The 19315-nt window shown below is 41.9% G+C and overlaps 1 protein-coding gene across 1 annotated transcript in view; it reads left to right on the top strand.

Moving 5' to 3' along the window:
* ODAD2 (outer dynein arm docking complex subunit 2) overlaps positions 1-19315 on the top strand; it is a 1637397-nt gene that overhangs the window by 258218 nt on the left and 1359864 nt on the right. The window contains exon 7 of the mRNA XM_044066670.1: positions 644-864. Within this exon, the coding sequence (XP_043922605.1) occupies positions 644-864 (221 nt within the window). The remainder of the gene's footprint in view (positions 1-643; positions 865-19315) is intronic.

The following is a 19315-nucleotide window of genomic DNA, read 5'->3' as shown; positions in this document are numbered from 1 at the left end:
TATGGTTGATTTAGACTTTGATTTCCATTTTCTAGTAATTGCTGTTTTGGCAGCCACCAGAATTAAACTCAGCAAGGGCTTACTATGTCTAAGCAGGTCAATCCTGTATCACAGCTCAAAAAATAATTTCCCAAGTTACACCTATTTGCTTACCCAATATTTCCGACAGAGTAGTCTGCAGGGAATTTTTAAAGTCTGCTAAGTCATTACACTCCCAAAAAATATGTTGCCAATATTACCTTTTTCTTCCCTATCATTCCTTCAACATTTGCAATCTACTTGAAAAAAAATTCTTTGGAGTCTGCTTAGGGTATAAATATACCCATGCAAACATTTCCAAGCAAAAATCCTAAATCATCTAGACTTTCTTGCATATTTGGGAGCCGTACATATATCCTTCCATTGTTTCTTTGTTTATTGCTTATCCAGTCTCTCATCCCAATTATTTCTTACCGCAATATATGTCATGCTTTTAATTATAAACTAGTATAATGTTGTTAGAGTTATTATAATGTGAAGCTAGAAAAAATGGCATAATTGCAGAGTATCTGTGTCAACACCATACATTAAAATAATTTTTCTAAGTTTGTATAAATGATATTTTGCAGTTCAGTTGATACTGTTTGTTTTCTTTTCTGAACAGGAGTTTGTTAGCCATGAAAATCCTCCTTCAACAAAAATAATGCAGAATGTGGAATTAGTTGATGCTAAGGAGCCCAGCCAAACTCAGAGGTCTTATGAAAATCAGGAAAAGATTGTACATGAGAAGAGAACTCATCATTTAGAAGAAAGCAAGGCTGTTAACAAAAAGAAATTAGAGCCATCTCTGAAATGGAGAAACCTCAGCCTCACTGGTCCCCAAGAGTACGTATTCAATTGAATAACTGATGGTTAGACTATTTTGGCACATTTTTAGTGTTGGAAAAGCATATCATTCAGATTACTGTCACCAGACAAAACATGTGTGAAATAACTGCACAGAATTACTTTAAGTATTTCTAAAACATTAGTGTAGCAGTATTTGACCAATAATGTCAGAACCAGATTATTGTTTTCTTAAATTGAAATGGTATGTGGTATGAAATTATTGATGTGCTAGCCTTTCAATAAATTTAACTAAGTATTAATACTGATTTTTTTGCGAGTGAGTATAGTTATTAATGCCAGCAAAGTTTCTAGATATTGTGATAACATTGGTTGTTATCTTTTTTAAACTTTTATTTGCCTGAACACTACGGTCATGAATTGTCGCCTCACAGTTAGACGTTGCCCGTTCGATTCTCAGTTAGAGCGTCTTCTGTGTGGCGATATGCGTGAATGGGCATTCCTTCGTTTGAAGGTTGTGCGTTAGGCCCGGCAAGCCAGCACGTAAAACTCTACTGCCAGTCATTAGCGGACCGGAGTTCTGCTGTGGCGACCCCTTACCGGGAAAAGCCGAAAGACACAAACAAACTGCAGTCATGAATTGGGAGCAGTAGTGCTTTTATAAATCTTAGGCACTGAAACAAAAAGCAGAAAAATAAGCACATTTCACTTTTAAATCTTTGGTTGCAGAATGCATGACTGTTGAACTGTAAATAGTTATTGTTTTTATTGTAAAAAAGAGAGAAGTTTGAGTGATGTACTTCAGGAACGATATCTCATTGTTCAATATTAGGATAACTAAAAGGAATTCGTCTCTGGGCAAAAGCAGATGGCTTTATTTTTTTTTTTTTTTGGGGGGGGGCATTGATTTTTTTTTCTGTGATGTTGAATGAAGCATGCACAGTACGTAATGTCTAACTGATAGACCTTTTTTAGATATATTCGTTTAGAAAGATGCATTCACATACGTATTCACAGAACAATACAGTGATTGCAGTCAATCTAAATCCAAATAAAACTTGCCATTATTAACTTCCTGCACATTAATGACTTTTCATAGGTAACTTACATCTCATTTCTTGAAAAAAAAAAATGATAAAAGACCCAGGAAGAAATTGAGAAAAAACAGCATATGTTGATTTATTGCAGTTTTCAAAATGTATTGTTGAATTGGGTAAAGAGTTTTGTAGACTGTATCCTCTTTTTCTCAGATCTCATTTTGAATGAAGAGGGTATGTAGGTCCCTTCTTTCCTTCATTTATCGAAATAACAAGTAAATAAATAGTGAAGTGTATACTCGCTGTGATTTTTTTTTTACCAAAATCTATTGCATTAACTTGAATGAAACAATTTCACCGAAACAATTCAGCAACTTAACTGTGCTAAAAACTTCTGTTTCATGTGTTTACTGCTTCAGTGATTGAAAAAATTATTATCTATTTTTAACTAGTAGTATGCATTTTGGTAATGACTATGACAATGATAATTAAGTGATTAAAATTTTGAGGTCGTTTGTGGTTAATTGCCATAGCCACTAATTAACAAGGAACTTTGTTATGCAAATATATATTTGAGAGTGTTGACCTTTGCAAATTATTTAGAAACTTATTGTGTAACTGCATGCAAGTATCATCTGCTAGGAATGCAAACATGCTAGATATAATGGGGTTATAATGCAAATACAAAGGCAGATTTCATTTTGAAAAATAAAACATGATGTACGTTAAATGTGTCATCATGGTAGCTCTTGCAGCAGATAATTTATTTTGAACTATGTACTTATAAGCACCCATTTCCCTTAAAAATCTCTCCTGCTTTCATTTACATAGGGAAGTTGTCCCCAGTTTTACATCATTTGCCAATCCAGTACTGATACATGTATGAAAATACAAAGATACTGTCAGAAGACTAGTGTGCGTTCAGGTCTGTCCAGTTGGCAAATACACCTAGGCATTATGCATCTGCCTCTTTATTTACATCACCTTTTCCTTCCTGCACTCATCCCTGGCAACATTAATTTTCTTTGTTCTTCTCAGGATTAGTCACTGTAACAGCAAATCACAATGTTTGGGGTTATCCCAGTGTACTTTTTTTGCAGTTTCAGGTCTAAGGAGGATCAGTCTCCCCTTTCCTGTTGTACAATAATGAATGTCGTACACTCTTTAAACAAAACCTTAGAAAATACCTTCAAATGCACTGGCTATGCCCTTGTAGTAACCCTGACTAACCATCTTCTTCACCCCTCTTTCTTCCTCTTCTTGCCATACTTCCAAACCTTTACATGCTTTTGACTTGTAAATTAGACTGACCCTATTTAAACTCTAATAATCTTAGCTTTTAAATACTACTACCTCATATGATCTACTGTATATAACTCTTACTATTCTGTTTTGAGCTGTCTTAAGCTATATTCTGCTCACTGTACTGTTTCACAAGTGTTTTTATCTATGGTACATAACTCTTACTTTATTATATTCTGATCTAGCTCTCTTAAACTTTACTCTGTTTATTGGAACTTTTCTCAGGTGTTTATATCTCAAGAATGTAAATCTACCTGTTTTTATTTTTATTTTGTTTTGTATTCCTTTTTCACCATGTAACAATATTTTATACTTTGTATATCTGTGTGGAGCTTTTCTCCCCGGGCCTCTACTGAAAATGGAAATATATCCAGCTAGACTAGCCCGGTCAACAAATGTAAAATAAAAATAAAATAAATAAAAAATGTTCATGACATTATGCATTGACACAGCTGTCTGGGCAGCTTCTTCATGGCTGATGCACAAGTACATGCTCTCTCTATTTTTTTTTCAGTATTTGAGATTTGCACATCTACTCACCTGAAGCAATTTTTGCTGTGTACCATATTGTACCATTTGTTTCAGTGGCTATTTTTGTTTTTATTTTTCCAATAAAATTAACTTCTTTATTTGCAGTAGTTTAGTCATGTCAAAGTTAAACAATGGTAGGCAAATAGCTTCTGAAGATTTTCATCTGAAATGTTTTATTTGGAATCTAATCACAATGCTGGGGTGTGAATACTGCAACAAAGTTTAAATGAGTCACTAGAATCTTTAATGAAAAAGTGCTGCCTTCATTACTTACAGAATTGAACTGATTATTTGGAGAAAAAAATCAAAGTGAGCCAGAAAAGAAAAAGTTTAATAAACTCTTACAAATTAAGGCAAAATGCATTCAGAACAAGTCTGCTTGACCACAGATTCTGGGACTGTTTCTTTGTCTTTCTTCAACAGAAACTTGTAGACCCATTTAGTCGTCTGCACTGACATGAGAAAGAAGTTGATCTTTATTGGGCCCTGTGATCCACTGCAGTAACTGGTACCAAAGTTTAAACTGAAACAGGTTCTTAATTCAGTACTAACTGAAGTAGAGAGGTTGAGCATCTTCAAGGCCATCTTGAAGTTCAGGAACCAGAGCTGCAGGTCTCCAGTGAAGAGTTTCACAAACCTGAGTAACAGACTTTGATAACAGACGAGACTAAAATTTTACAACTGTCCAAGGCTTCCTTCTTTCAAAAGAAGAGTGGATTTCCGTATCCATTCCTACTGCAGTATCATGTGAAAGGCTAGCTGAAGCAACCATTTGTAGGTATTAGCGCCTTGTCTCCAGAACTATCAGAATACTTTATTGGGTCCAGCGTAGGTTTCAGGTAATGCTAAACCATTCTTCACCTGTGAGTGTAACTGGAAGATCCCCTGCAAATTAAAGAGGACTAGAAGTCCCTCTCCTCCACCTGATTAGAAAGTGTTTTTTTTTTTTTAATTTAAGCAAAGCCGCGGTGGTGCAGAGGTAGTGATGTTATGTGATCCTATCTCGCCTACATTCTGAATGATGGGTTCGGAGCCGATCCCTCGGCTCCGACTCGGCACGCTTATGCCAAAGAGCGAAGTCTCTTATTGGCTGAGCTTACTATATCCCAGGATGCACCACTACCAGTCCCCCAGATCTCGTTTGCCGCTTCCCTGCGAAGACGTGGTCTCGAGCTGGCTGGGCTGAGTAGTTTTATTAACTAACTTTTCTGTCAGTTTTTTGCTGTTTTTGCTCACAAAAGCTGTTTTAACGGCTATCGCTAACTTTGTGTACGATTTGGATTGTTAAATTGTTGTGTGTGATTGGGTTCAGTTTGTTTTCGGCCCCCCCCTCCATCCAGGGCCTTCCCGGACTGTCAACCTTAATACTTTACAGGGTCTCTAGTAATTATATAATTGGTTAGAGTTACCTGTTCTTTTTTACAGGAAGTGTTTGCATTAGTTATTACTGTAAGCTTAGATTTATTAGCAGTGAAAATTTAGTGTACTTTCCTGTCAGAGTGACTAGAATTGTATATCATCATGTCTCAAACCCCTAGGCCTTCGGGCTTTAAAAAATGTTCGAAATGTGGGTTTAAAATGTCTATCACAGACGATCATTCGCTCTGTGTATATTGTCTCGGGGCAAAGCACTTGCAGGAGTCATGCAGTGTATGTCACGCTTTTTCCTCAAGGGTCCTCCAGGAGAGGAAAAATAAATTGATTCTTAAGGGGTTAGTTAAACCTTCCTTTGAAGAAGCCTTGGCATCCTCTCCTGCTCCAACCAAAAAGAAAAGGGCTTCGGTTCCGACCAGTCCGTCGGACCCGACTGCCAAAAAACTTAGGCAGGCCTCTCCTTCGGCTCCAAAGACTTGGAGCCGAGGTTGAACGGTCTGCCTCGATGCCACCAGTATCGACTCCTCTGGCTTCGAGCCGAGGGCTGGGGCAGCGGCAGCCGGCTCACCTTCGTCGGCTCCACTGCTCTCGGAGCCGACAAGGGTCCCCCGCTCAGACACTTCCTCCTCGGCGCCGAAGTCTACCTCGGCACCGATGGAATCTGCTGTGAGTATTCCTCGGCGCCGATACTCATCGAGTCGCCGAGCCGGTCCCCTAGCCCTTTGGGGCCGATGGAGAGGCCTTCTCAACCCGTTCTGTTTCCTCTCGGTCTTGAGGATGTCGGATTCTGATATAGACAGGGTGCTCCAAAGACTGTTCTAGTCCCCAGTCTTCCAAAGATTTGTTTCGGTTCCGACCCAGCTGGTTTCGGAGCCGATGACCTTGGCCCACCCCGTTGCCATTCCTCCTCCGACCGCTTCGGCTCCGTCGGAGCAGGTGCTGTTGGAGCCGGTGGAGATCTCAGGGTCGGCTCCGACCCTTACTCCAACCCGGGCCTTAGGGTCCGAGTTTAGTACGCGGACTTCTTGGCTGGACCGGGGTGATGTTTGGGACCTATGCTTTCGGTTCCGAGCCTCCCTCGGTGCTTGACTGCGGGACTTCCGTCGGCTATCACGGCTCCGGAGTCCGGACACTCCCAGGATTCTGGGGGTCCGGCTTTCAGGGCCATGAGGAGTGCCTTGGCCAAGTCCTCTTGACCATCTCTCCGGTTTACCAGCACCTTCCCTGGGCGTGGAGACTGGGTCTTTGGCAGTTCCCTGTCCGTAGCCAGCGGAGCCCCGAGGCCTGAGGTTACCCCAGTGGGGTTCCCCTCCTCCTGAGGGTTCTTCGAGTTGTCTTCAGAGGAACCCCAAGGAAGAGATCGTGCAAGAGGAAGCACGTGGACTCCCCGAGTCTATTACATCGGACACTGATATGGATGATGCGGAGGGGTCCCAGTCGTCCTCGGATGATGTCTCATTTGCAGACATCTTAGAGATCCTCAAACAACGAGGCGGCTGGATATCCAAACCCCTCTGCTGACGAATCAGTGCTCCTCAAGGCCTTTGGGGCTCAGCCCTCCGCCTCCTGGGTGTCTCCGCCTTCGACGAGCTTCTGGATTTAGTTTGTCGAAGGCGTGGGAACATCCAGATACCGTGGAACCAGTCCCTTCTCGTCCAAATAAATTTTATCTGCTCCCCGAGAAGGAGTTCCTTACTAAAGGCGTGGCTGTAGATGCCATGGTGGTGGCATCTGCTACACAACAGGACGTGGCAGAGGCTTCAACGTCCATCCATCCTCCTAATAAGGAGTCTAGGAGTATGGATAGGTGCGGAAGCGCACCCTGACTTCAGCGGCCTTTACCTTAAGGTCTCTGAATTATTTGGCACATTTTACCAGGCTTCAGAGGGATCTGGTCAAGGAGTTGTCAGATTCCCTCTCAGGTAACCTACCTGAGCAGCTAGCCCAGTCCGTTAGCTCTCAGTTGGCTATCCTTACGTCAATTTCTAACTCGTCCATGAGGCTCATTTCCTATGCGGCCGAAGGGGCGGGTAGAGCGGCAGGCACAGGCGTGGCTCTCGTGACAAGCCTGGCTCCGCTTGTGTCAGTTTGCGGAGGCCTTCAAGTCTTCCTTTGCCGACGCTCCCTTTGATGGGTCCTCATTGTTTGGACCCAAGGTGAAAGACACCCTTACCCGCTGTGAGCAAGAGGGAAAAACGTTATCTGCCGTAGGTGCCCGTTATTCCACTCCCTTTCGGCCTTACCCCAAGGCTAATGGAGGAAAATGTGGTTCGAAAATCTCGCAAGTTTTTCTCCCAACAGCAGGAAGATTCCCCGTCCAGAGGCAGAGGCGGGAAATTTTTCAGGAGACGCCGTCCCAGAGGCGGCAGAGGGCCCGCAATTCTGGAGACCGCGAGTCCTTTCGTGGCTCTTCAGCCTCCCACACGTCATGAGGGATTGCCCGGCTATGCTGCTCCGGAGCCAGTCGGGTGTCGTTTCGCCAAGCACCTAAATGCCTGGGAGTCAATCACTCAGGACAGATGGGTGCTTCGGATCATTGCCGGAGGTTACACCATCCCATTCAAATACTCACCCCCACCGTCCAAGAGAATCCCGGACCCACCACCCAGTCAAAGGGAAATAGCAGCCGCAGAAGCTTTAAAGCTGCTAGAAAAAGGAGTCATCCAACCGGTCCCCACAGACCAGATCGGATCAGGAAATTACTCCAGGTTCTTTTTAGTGCCAAAAAAGACAGGGGACCTGAGACCAATATTGGATCTCAGCAGACTGAACCAATCCGTCACGAAATCCAAATTCCGAATGGTCACGTTACAATCCATTCTCCCGTTGTTAGAGAAGGATGTTTGGATGTGCTCCATAGACCTCAAGGACGCCTATTATCACATACCGATACATCAGGCGTCCAGAAGGTATCTGCGCTTCAGCCTGGGAGTCAGTCATTACCAATTTTGTGCTCTGCCCTTTGGTCTCACCACAGCCCCCAGAGTGTTCACCAAGTGTTTGGCAGTAGTGACGGCTCACCTGAGAAGTCTTGGATTCCAAGTGTTTCCCTATCTCGACGACTGGCTCCTGACTGCCACCACCAGGCATCTACTAATGGACAACCTCAAAGCCACCATCTCCTTGGGTGTTTCCCTAGGGATTACATTCAATTGGTCAAAGTCTGTCTTGCTGCCCTCTCAACGCATAAAGTTTATAGGAGCAGAGATAGACTCAAGATTGATGCGCGTCTTTCTTCCGGCCGAAAGGATCCGAACTTTACAGGGCCAAGTTCAAGCTCTAATCTCGAGGTCCAAAGCCCCAGCCAGGATGGTCCTACAGGTTTTAGGCTCAATGTCTGCCACGGTTCTTTTAGTTCCTCTAGCAAGATTACACATGAGGATTCTTCAGTGGCTCTTGTCAACTCAATGGTCCTTTCAGGATCTTCCCCTCAATCATCACATCATGATTACGGAAATATGCAAAAGGGACCTTCGCTGGTGGCTTCAGACATCCAACTTGGATCAGGGAAAACCCTTTGTTCTCCCCCCTCCAGTGGTTACCCTGACGACAGATGCCTCCCAGATAGGGTGGGGGGGGGGCATTGTCTGGGCAGGCTAGTTCAGGGTTCCTGGCTTCCGGACGAAGCACTTCTCCACATCAACGTGTTGGAGATGAGGGCTGTACTTCTATCCCTACAGGCCTTACACAAGTTTCTTCCTCAGGGCATCATCGCCATCCACACAGACAACATGTCGGTGGTTTGGTATCTGAACAAGCAAGGAGGGACCAGATCGTATCCCCTTTGCAGAGAGGCCATGAGAGTGTGGGAATGGGCTGTAGCTACCAACCGCTTCTTGGTAGCGACCCACATCCCGGGAAAGTCAAATGTATTGGCGGACAAATTAAGCAGGACAATTCTCTCTCCTCACGAATGGTCTCTAAACCGCACAGTAGCAGCCCAGGTTTTCAAGAGATGGAGGCCGTGCTGCGACCTATTTGCAACTCCACAAAACACCAAGTGCCAGAGGTTCTTCTCCTTGATTCCACATCAGGAAGTACCAGCCATGGATGCTCTAGCACAACCTTGGCCAACAGGGCTACTTTATGCCTTTCCTCCAATTCCACTCCTTCCAAAAGTTATTCAAAAAGCTTCTCAACTGGGGTCTTCAATGATTCTGATTGCCCCATACTGGCCTCGTCAGATATGGTTTCCTTACCTGAAAAAGCATGCAGTGGGACGATCCGTGGACCTTAGACCTGATCCCGGATTTGCTAATCCATCAGTCGGGACATTGGCATCAGTCCCTTCAATCTCTAAAATTGACAGCTTGGCTCCTCCACTTCCAACCTTAGTTAGAAGGCACACACTAGACCGGAAGTTGTTCACATTTTATCTTGCCCACAAACCCACCACTAACAAATTGTACCTCAGTAAGTGGAAGAGGTTTGCTATCTGGGCTCAACTCAAGGGCTTAGACCCTATCACTGCTCCTGTCCCAGAGGTTTTGAAATTCTTAACATCCCTGTTTAATCAGGGATCTTCTGTCTCAACTATTAAAGTCCAACTAGCTGCTATCTCGAAATTCCATGAATCCACGGATCCTCCTTTGATGAGCAGCAGACTATGCAAAACGTTCATTAAAGGTGCCAGTCTGTTAAGACCACCAGTTTTCATCCTGCACCTCCGTGGGATCTTGATTTGGTGCTTCGTGCATCATCATCCTACCCTTTTGGACCGGCTGCTACATCCGAATTAAAATATCTGTCTTGGGAAGCGGCATTCTTAGTGGCTATTACCTCTGCAAGGAGAGTCTCAGAGCTTCAAGCCCTGTCTATTAAACCACCGTACTTGATTTTCCACAAGGATAGAGTATCACTTAGGCCTAATCCATCCTTTGTCCCCAAAGTCTGTTCTAGTTTCTGTCTTCAACAATCTCTAGAGCTACCAGTTTTCTTTCCAAAATTCTCTAATGAAGCAGAATATACTCTCCATAAATTGGATGTTCACAGGCAATTACGCTTCTATTTAGACAGGACTCAGCAACTTCGTAAGTCAGACCAGTTGTTTGTGTCCTTCTCAGATAATAAATTGGGCCAAACCATTACAAAAGCTACAATCTCAAAATGGATCAGAGATTGCATAACTCAGGCCTATTCTTCTTCGAATAAACAACTTACATCATCTATCAAAGCTCATTCTACAAGAGCTATGGCTACTTCTATAGCCTTTCATTCCAAGCTCGCTATATCGGAAATTTGTGCTGCGGCTACTTGGTCCAATCCGCACACTTTCATTTCCCACTACAAATTGGATGTGGCATCTAGAGGACGAGCTTCATTTGGTTCCACGGTACTCAGGAGTGTTTTCCAGTGAGCCACCCAGGATTCAGGTGCTAGGGCGCTGTCCCATCATTCAGAATGTAGGCGAGATAGGATCACATAACATCTTTTAGTTATGTACTCACCATAACTTCAGATGTTTGGGATCCATCTACTACATTCCTGATTCCCACCCTCCTTCCCCCTGCATTGCAGATCAGCAGGGATTGGACGCTTTTGAGCTCCACTGTTTTTATCTTGTTTCATCTGACGATGTTATATAAGCAGGGTATGCATGTGTGCATGTATGCGGACAAACTAGATCTGGGGGACTGGTAGTGGTGCATCCTGGGATATAGTAAGCTCAGCCAATAAGAGACTTCGCTCTTTGGCATAAGCGTGCCGAGTCGGAGCCGAGGGATCGGCTCCGAACCCATCATTCAGAATGTAGGCGAGATGGATCCCAAACATCTGAAGTTATGGTGAGTACATAACTAAAAGTTTTCGCCTCACAGCAAGAGGTTCTCTCGTTCGATTCTTGGCTGGAGCGCCTTCTGTGTGGAGTCTGCATGTCCTCCCCGCAGTTGAGTGGCATTTGAAAGACATGCATAAATGGGCGTGCCTTCGTTGAAGGTTGGGCATCGAGCTGGCACCTCGGCACTGAAGAATCTACTGCCAATCATTAGCGGACTAGAGTTCCGCTGTGGCGACCCCTAACTGGGAAAAGCCGAAAGAAGAACATTCTGCAGTATATTAATTTTGATTATGATACACATTCACATAATCTTAAAGCTGTCCTCTGCAGGTTGCAGAATTTAATCAAATGATATATTTTGTGAAAACTAGGACTGACCCACTTCTGAAATGTCATGTCCAAAAAGAATGTTACCATAAATGCTTAAAATTCTAGAATCCATAAAGGAAACCCCTGCTCCTCTCTCACCCATCTTGCAATCTACACCCAGACATCACACACCTACACCTAACTGTACAATTTGTCCAATTTCAGTAATGGTCAAGCACCCACCAAGGGTGGTTCAGATCCCCATAGCCTCCCAAACATCATGTAACTGCAAAGTGTATAAGGGCAATTACACAGGGTTTTCATTATGGTCTGTCCAATGGGTCTTAGATCTTTTTCCTGCTCTGATACCATAAGTTTTACTTTTTCTGTCTTCCCTGTTTGAAGGAAGGTTAAGTATGTTTATTGTTCTTACTGCTGCAGTAGCCTATGGCTATATGGGTTGTATGCTGCCTGGGATACAACAGCCGGTCAGCTTCTCAAAGCTCTGGGTTCCTCCCATGCCTGTACTCTGACTGCTGATTGGCTAGCCCCTTGAAGGGAAAATCAGAAGTCTTACAGCAGAGTCTAGACAATTCCAGTATTTTCTTGCTGCCTTGAGAGGAAGCAGCTCTGTTGTTTCCTGAAACAGCAATTGGTATCAAGCGTCATTTCTGAGAGATAATATAGTATTAGTATATTTTATTTTATTTTTTAAAGAAACCTGTTTTTGTCCAATATCAGAAGTTTCCTGTCAATTACAGCTATTTTTAGCATAGGGCTTATTTTTGTCTACTGAGTGTTAATATTACGGTAAAAAAGTACTGTTTTGGGAACATTTTGTTTGTGTAAGTTCTGAGGACTGGTAAGTGTTTCACAGGACAGGATATATTTTTACTGGGAAGTGTTTTGCAGGGTAGGAAACATTCTTTATGTTAAATGATTATATTCACTTCAAGACAACTTATCTGCTGTTTTCTTTGTCACTGCACTTCAGAAAAGCGTCTTTCATATCTGACAGGTATTTTTGTGTATTGTTTGTAATTTTACTTTTTGAAAGGGGTGTGTGTGGGGAAGTCTAAGTGTGTATGCTACTTGTGAGCACTTCTCTGATGACTTGCCTTCCAACAGACTTGTTCCAGCAATGCTTACTGGCAATCAGGCTTCTTCCTTGGCTACAGAATGGATACTTACTCTGGTCCAGCAGGCTGTTCTCCTGTTGTGCCTAAAAAGAATAAGCAACACATTAAGGAGCCCCTGCCTCTACCCCAGGTTCAGACAGTACCTCAGCCATTAGTGGGTGACTCTGTAATGGCCAACCATTGTTCCTCAGACCACTCATTTAATACTCCAAGTTCCTCTGGTGTAGCCCATGGGCCAGGACTCGGCTATACCCTCTTGTGGCTGTTCCATTATCTGATCCATGTATGGAAGAGCCATCTTCTTTGGAAGCTTTCATGAAGTTCCATTCTAGAGCTCTCCTTTGTCAACCTGTTGGTGAAAGTGCCAAAATTCAGAGTATGATACCCGTCATCCGTCTTTTGTGTTTTATAGTAAAATTAGATCTAAAGGGTCCTTATCACATCCCCATAGCCAGAGGTTTCAGGAAATATCTCAGATTCCCTGCTTCTATGTCACATTATCAGTTCTTTACTTTGCCATTTTGGTTATCTACAGCTTCAAGGATGTTTTCAATGTATGTGTAGTTCCTGTGATAGCACATTGCAGACTGAAAGGCATTCACATTTTTTTTTTATTTGGAGAGCTTACTTATCTTCGCAGAGTCTTTTTCCAGATGTCAGACATCCTTAAAATGCATCTCTTCTCTCATTACCAATCTGGGGTTCCAGATAAGTTTTCAAACATTCTCGTTGACTCCATCACACAGGACTGTGTTTATGGGTTGCCTTCTAGACAATATTCAGCAAAAGGCTTTTCTTACCCAGGAAAAGGTGGATTTGTATATGAAAGCTTTCTTGAAATTCTCAAATCACTCTCAGACTTCGGCAAGGCAGGTTATACATGAGAATAATTCAGTGACCTTAAAAAAAAACAAAAAAAAAAAAAACGTAGAGCCAACATTCGTATGTTTTGGTATTTCAGATTCCAATTTTGGGCTTTGTCAAAAAAGGAACTGCACTGGTGGAGACAGCAAATGGCTCACAATACAAGTCTCCCCTTTTCTCCTCCTGTGTCAAGTCAACCTATAAATACAGAAGCCTCATATTTTGCTTGGGGAGCAGTTTCTGTGGGGGTAAAGATGCAAGGCCTGTGGAACTCTTTAAGGAGACCAAAGCACATGTCAAAGAGATGTTGACTCTGATCAATGCCATAAAATCTTTTCTTCGTCTGTGTTCCCCTGGATCTCTACAGGTGATTAAAGACAACACCACAGTGATGTGGTACATAAACAAAGTGGTACTAGGTTTTACCCTCTGTGCAGGCTGACTGTGATGGCTTGGAAGGTAGCATTTTAATCTCCAAGCATATTATATTGCATTAGAGCAAAATGTGATGGCAGACAAGCTAAGCAGAAACAGTAGAGACCCTCACAAATTACAGTTGAATGAAGGGGTCTTCCAGGCTTTGATCCAGTTGTGGGAAACACTCCTAATAGATCTGTTTACCTCCTTTCAAAACAGTGAGCTAAACAAATTCTATACCTGGACTTCTTGCAATCAGGACTAGAAAACAAATGCATTCTATTGTCAATGATTGAGATGTTGCTTTATGTATTTCTACCCTTAACACTGATTTCCAGGGTAATTTTGAAGACTCAAAGGGACTCTCCAAAACTCGTTGTGGTGACCCTTTTGGCCAAGGCAGTATTGGTTCTTCCTTCTTATGGAAATGAGCAAGGGGAATTGCCACAAGCTTCCTCAGACTAGACCCACTCACACAAGACAAGGGGAGTTTGATACACCACAGTCTCAATTGGCTCCAACTTAACTGCCTGGCTGATTCAATTTTGATACATTTAGGCACCTCTTTCATAAAGATATAAAACAGGTATTAAAGGAGGTAAGAAAACCTGCTACTAGGAAATCTTATAATGCCAGGTTGAAAAATATTTTCTAGTTGGTGCCTAGCCAATAACCAGGGCCTCATCAGGGATTATGCACCATTGATTCTTAAATAATTGTTAGTTGTTATCTTCTAGTCTTTCCTATTCCTCTTTAAGGGTCATCTAACAGCCATTTCAGCATGTCCACCCACAAATCCTCCACTTTCCTGTCTGATTTTGGGAAAAAAAAAGTTTCTGAAGAGAGTTGTACATCTGAAGCCATCTAGAAAATAGGTGGCTCCTTTTTGGGATCTTAACTTTGTGCTGGAAAGGTTAACTCTTACTCCCTTTGAACTGGCTCATCAGGTTGATTTAAGGTTCATCACATGGGAATAAGTACTTTTTATTGCAGTGACCCTCTGCAAGAAGAATTATCTGAGTTGCAAGCTTTCATGGTGGGTGAATCCCAACTGGTCTTCCATAGAGATAGGTCATGTTATTTCCAAAATTGTTTCAGAGTTTACTTTGAATCAAGCCATGAATTAAGCCAGCAATCTCCCAGTATATTATGCAGATCCTCTGAATCGGTGAGAAAGGATTCTATATTCTCTGGATGTGTATAGGCAGCTCAGGTATTCTCTTGACATAACTAAGTTATTTAGAAAAGCAGGTCAGTTGTTTATTTTATTTTATTTATTTTTTTGATGGGACAAAGAAAGGATAACCTATGTCAAAAGAGGCTGTTTTGAGATGGTTGTCCTCAGCTATTGCTTGTTATTCTCACTGTGGCAAATCTATTCCAGGCAGGATGAAGGTGTATTCCCCTAGAGCCTTGCCTTCTACAGTGGCATATTGGAAAGGGTCAGACTTTAGAAGCAGCAACATGGTCCTTTGTACATACTTTTGCAAAGCATTACAAACTGGATTCTTTTTCCAGGTCCAGGACTGGCTTTTTTAGTACCATTGTTCAAGGGTGCTTGCATCCTTATCCTTCCTCTTTCCAGGTTAGATGATGAGCTTTAGTAATCAACCCATAAAGCCAAAGGATACTGCACCCGCGAGAACAATGAACGTAATATAGCTGTACAAGTTGCATTTAACCATAACAGTAGCTGTTCAAATTCCTCACTGCTGCAGTAGCCACACACACACACCCCATCCCCTACTTTATAGTTATTTGTTGGGATATAAAGTTATGGTTGCTCTAAGATAGGTTTTAATGTTTTTGGGACTGTCACATGACATTTCTGTCAGCTGAGGCTGTGTATTTAGTGCTACTGTGGCTCAAGATGAGTAAACTGCTCTCTTTGTACGGACAAGAAAGTATTGAAATTGTCTACACTCTGTGACTGCTGATCTCCCTTTAAGGGGCTAGTAAATCAGTAGTCAGAATGTAGGTTTGGGAGGCAAGGAGCCAGGGCTTTGTGAAACTGGCCAGTTGTATCCTAGGCAGGATACAGCCCATTTTGCTAGAAGCCACTACAGCAGTGAGAAATTCAAACTTCTACGATTAAGGTACACACAGCTTCCACAACTGTACTTTTTAAATAATTAAGGTATACCTAGCAGTTATCTTTGTTTAAGATGAAAGCCTTAATTTCCAAACCTTAGACTCCCAGAAAAGAATGCAAAGCTTTTGTAAAGGGTAGATTCCTTCTCTGCTAAAGAATCCAGCACCTTCGTGTGATCTTAATTTCATCTTGGATAAGCTACCTTTCATTACCCTCTGAACCAGCTCATTCTGCAAAGCTTGAGTTTGTATCTTGGAGGATACTCTTTCTCATTATTACTTCAGCCAGAGGAATTCCAGAGTGACGGGCTCAGTCTTGCAGATGCCCATATCTGATTTTCCATTAGGACAAAGTCTGTTTATGGACAAAGTCCTCTGAGATTGGACTATGAAATCAATAAATGCTAATCCCTTTCCTCCTGACAAGGATAGGAAAGCTTTTGATAGATTTGGGAAAAAGAGTGCATTCGTCTGTCACTGTTATTTTTTTAGAATTTAAATTGTCAAGCTGATGTGTTTTTTTTTTGTTTGCTTCGTTTGAAAATATAAGGAACATTACTGCCACATTTCCTTCATTCGAGGGTAAATCTTCTGTAAGTGCTCTTTTTGCTCATTTCTCAAGCCAATAAATATTCTTTGAAATGTTCTTATGACTCTGCTAATGCCTTTTCTAAAGCAGCAGTTACTGGATCTTTTAATGCAAGGTTTGCATGGTTACATTCTCAAAATTTGCCTGAAAGTGTAAAAGATGAAAGTTTGAATTCTTCTCTGGATAAGGAGATTGCATTTGAACATTTGCTACTGAGGTCCTAAGTGAGGAAACCTTATTCAAAGGGTGACTCGCATGTTTTTTGTCCGTCCTTCTCCAAGTTTGTTAAAGGTTTCAACCCTAATTCAAAATCTTTTATAAGAAAAAAAAAAACAAAATAATTAGATTCCACAAAGTTCAGGCAAGCAGACATTTAAAAAAAAAACAATGTAATGGAGGCTCTAAAAAAGGGGGGGGGGGGCTTTCAGAAACAAGGGCTGTCCAGCAAGTCTGAATGACTGCGTAAAATTTAACCCTTCTTACCCATGAAATACTTTAATTCCTCCCTAAAATCTGTGTCTGCATTTCTCTCTTTGGCAACACATAATCACAGACTAATGGGTTCTGAGGCTTATCCGTGAGGGGTACTGATGCCATTAGTAGTCTCTACCTCCTTTTCAGGAGATTCCTCCTAATCATACTTCTTTATTTTCCCTATTGTACAGCATCAGCTGGATCAAGGGATAATGGAACCTTGCCCTCTCTCTAGTGCAGGGAAATGTTTTTATTCATGGTTGTTTATGAACTAAAGAAAGAAGCCACATGGAGACCAGCACTAGATCCCTCCTTTCCCAACCAGGTTGTGAAAATTCCAAAGTTCAAAATGCTATCTCTTCACAGCAACTTGCCTATTATTCCTCTTTTCAGTTTTTGGCAAGTCAAGATTTAAATTATGCTTATCATCGCATTCTGGTAGCCACAGACGCCAAGCCTTTCTTAAGACTTTGTGTTTTGAATTACACTTTCAGTTCTCTGCTCTATGGTTGTTCAAAATGTTTATAGCTTCAGTGATAACCTATTGCAGACTGCAAGATATTCACATTTTTCCTTATCTATACAATTTGTTTACCTTTGCAAAGTATTTTTAAAGTGTCTGGAATTTCTCACTTGGATAAGAGGTCTCCTTTCAGACTGATTTTCCAGGAGAACATTCAGAAATCTTGTGAAAATTTCATCTTTGCAAATAGTATTCCTGGTGTTTTCCTGGATACATCTGTTCAAGGAGATTTTCTCCCACAGGAAAAGATATATATCCAGATATGTTCTTGCATTTTTCTATTTAGTTGAGGACTTTATCAAGGTAATTTCTCAGGATTCTAGGATTCATGACATCTATGGTACTCATGATTTCTCTAACCAGAATCCATATGAGAAAGACTGAATGGTACCTAAAATCTCCATGGTCTCAATGCCAGTACCCCCTGACTTTTCAAATTTCAATATCAGGTTAATAAAAGAAGAATTGTTTTGGCAGAGAGAACTGTTTTATTTGAATCCAGTTTTCCCATTCTCCCTTATAGCCCCACTACTGTCTGTAACAATAGATACCCCAGGCTTTGCTTGGGGATCTGTGTCTTTGGGGGTAGAAATGCAGGGTCTTTGGGACAGAAAGAAATAGACCAAAACACATAGCTGTCAAAGAGATGTTGGTAATAATAAGTGCTCTCAACTGTCTTATCTGTGGTCCCCAGGACCTCTACAAATGATCACAGACAGCACCACATTGATGTGGTACATAAACAGACAGATGAGGTTACACATCACAGCCTCTCTGAAGGGTAGCTGTGGCAGCCTGGGATATAGTTATTCAGCACAATATCACTCTACAGATTTCTTATATTTAATCAAAGCAAACCTTTGTGGCAGACAAACTGAGTAGGACCAGAACAGACCCTCATGAATGGAGACTGAATAAGGAGATTTTCCAGAATTTAATCCAGCTGTGGGGAACCTTATATAGATTTGTTCACCTCCATTCATGGCAAAAAACTGGCAAAGTTCTGCTCAAGACTCCTTGCAAGCAGGCGTGGAAAGCAGATACATTCTCATTTCCTTGGACAGGAATGTTCCTTTACTCCTTTCCACTGATATCCAGGGCATTCTTAAAATTCAGAAGGATTTTCCAAAGATCATTTTGGTGATTCTCTTCTGACATAGCAATAGTAGATGTTCGTCATTCTCACTGCTGCAGTATTGTTTGGCTATGTTGGTTGTATCTTGCCTATAACACAACTGTCCTGTTTTCTAAAAGCTTGGTCTCCCTCCCACACCTGCACTCTGACTGCTGATTTGCTAGCTTCTTGGAAGAAAATCAGCAGTTAGAGTGTAAATAACTTCTGTACTTGTTGCCTCAAGGGAAAGCAGTTCTGAGGCTTCACGGGAGAAGATATTGGCTACATGTTTCATTTCTGGCAGATATATCCACAAAGGGAGACATTTCCACACTATATCTCTCAACCTGGAAATATCAAAAATCTGGACAAAGGCCCATGAAAAATAACTACAAATCTGTACGCTGATTAACCTGAAATTTGCATACATAATTATGCAACCCCGCCCACTCCAATGGAATTGTGGGATGCCAACTTTCAAACGCAAACTGAAGAACAGACTACCAGAATATGGCCCCAGGCCTTGTAGTAAATGGTAACCATTTTCTTTGTAATGTGTAGCAATGATGTTCACTGGGACACATTTTAAACATCGCTTGTATAATTTTAGAGAAGTTGCTAGAATAAAATGTTTTGTGCTACCATGCATTTTCTGAAAGATAGGAAGACTGAAACTTAAATTGCTATCATTATTTAGTGAATTCATTTCTCACTGATTTGCCAGAAAAACACAGATTTTAAGAGGAGCAGACCAAAAGTATGAGCCAAACATTCCACACACACACACACACACACACACACACACACACACACACACACACGCACACACACACACACACACACACACACACACCACAGTATCTCCTGCTGTTAAGTAATGTCTGCTGAGCCAAAACGTTAAGCACAAGCACAGTTAAAAAAGTAATCGCACACATTAAGTTAAGCACTGT

This window comes from Protopterus annectens, chromosome 3.part1, assembly GCF_019279795.1.
Source record: "Protopterus annectens isolate FY-2018-M chromosome 3.part1, PAN1.0, whole genome shotgun sequence".
NCBI lineage: Eukaryota > Metazoa > Chordata > Ceratodontiformes > Protopteridae > Protopterus > Protopterus annectens.
Note: the sequence above shows the minus strand (reverse complement) of the source record. Positions and strands in the feature narration are given on the sequence as shown.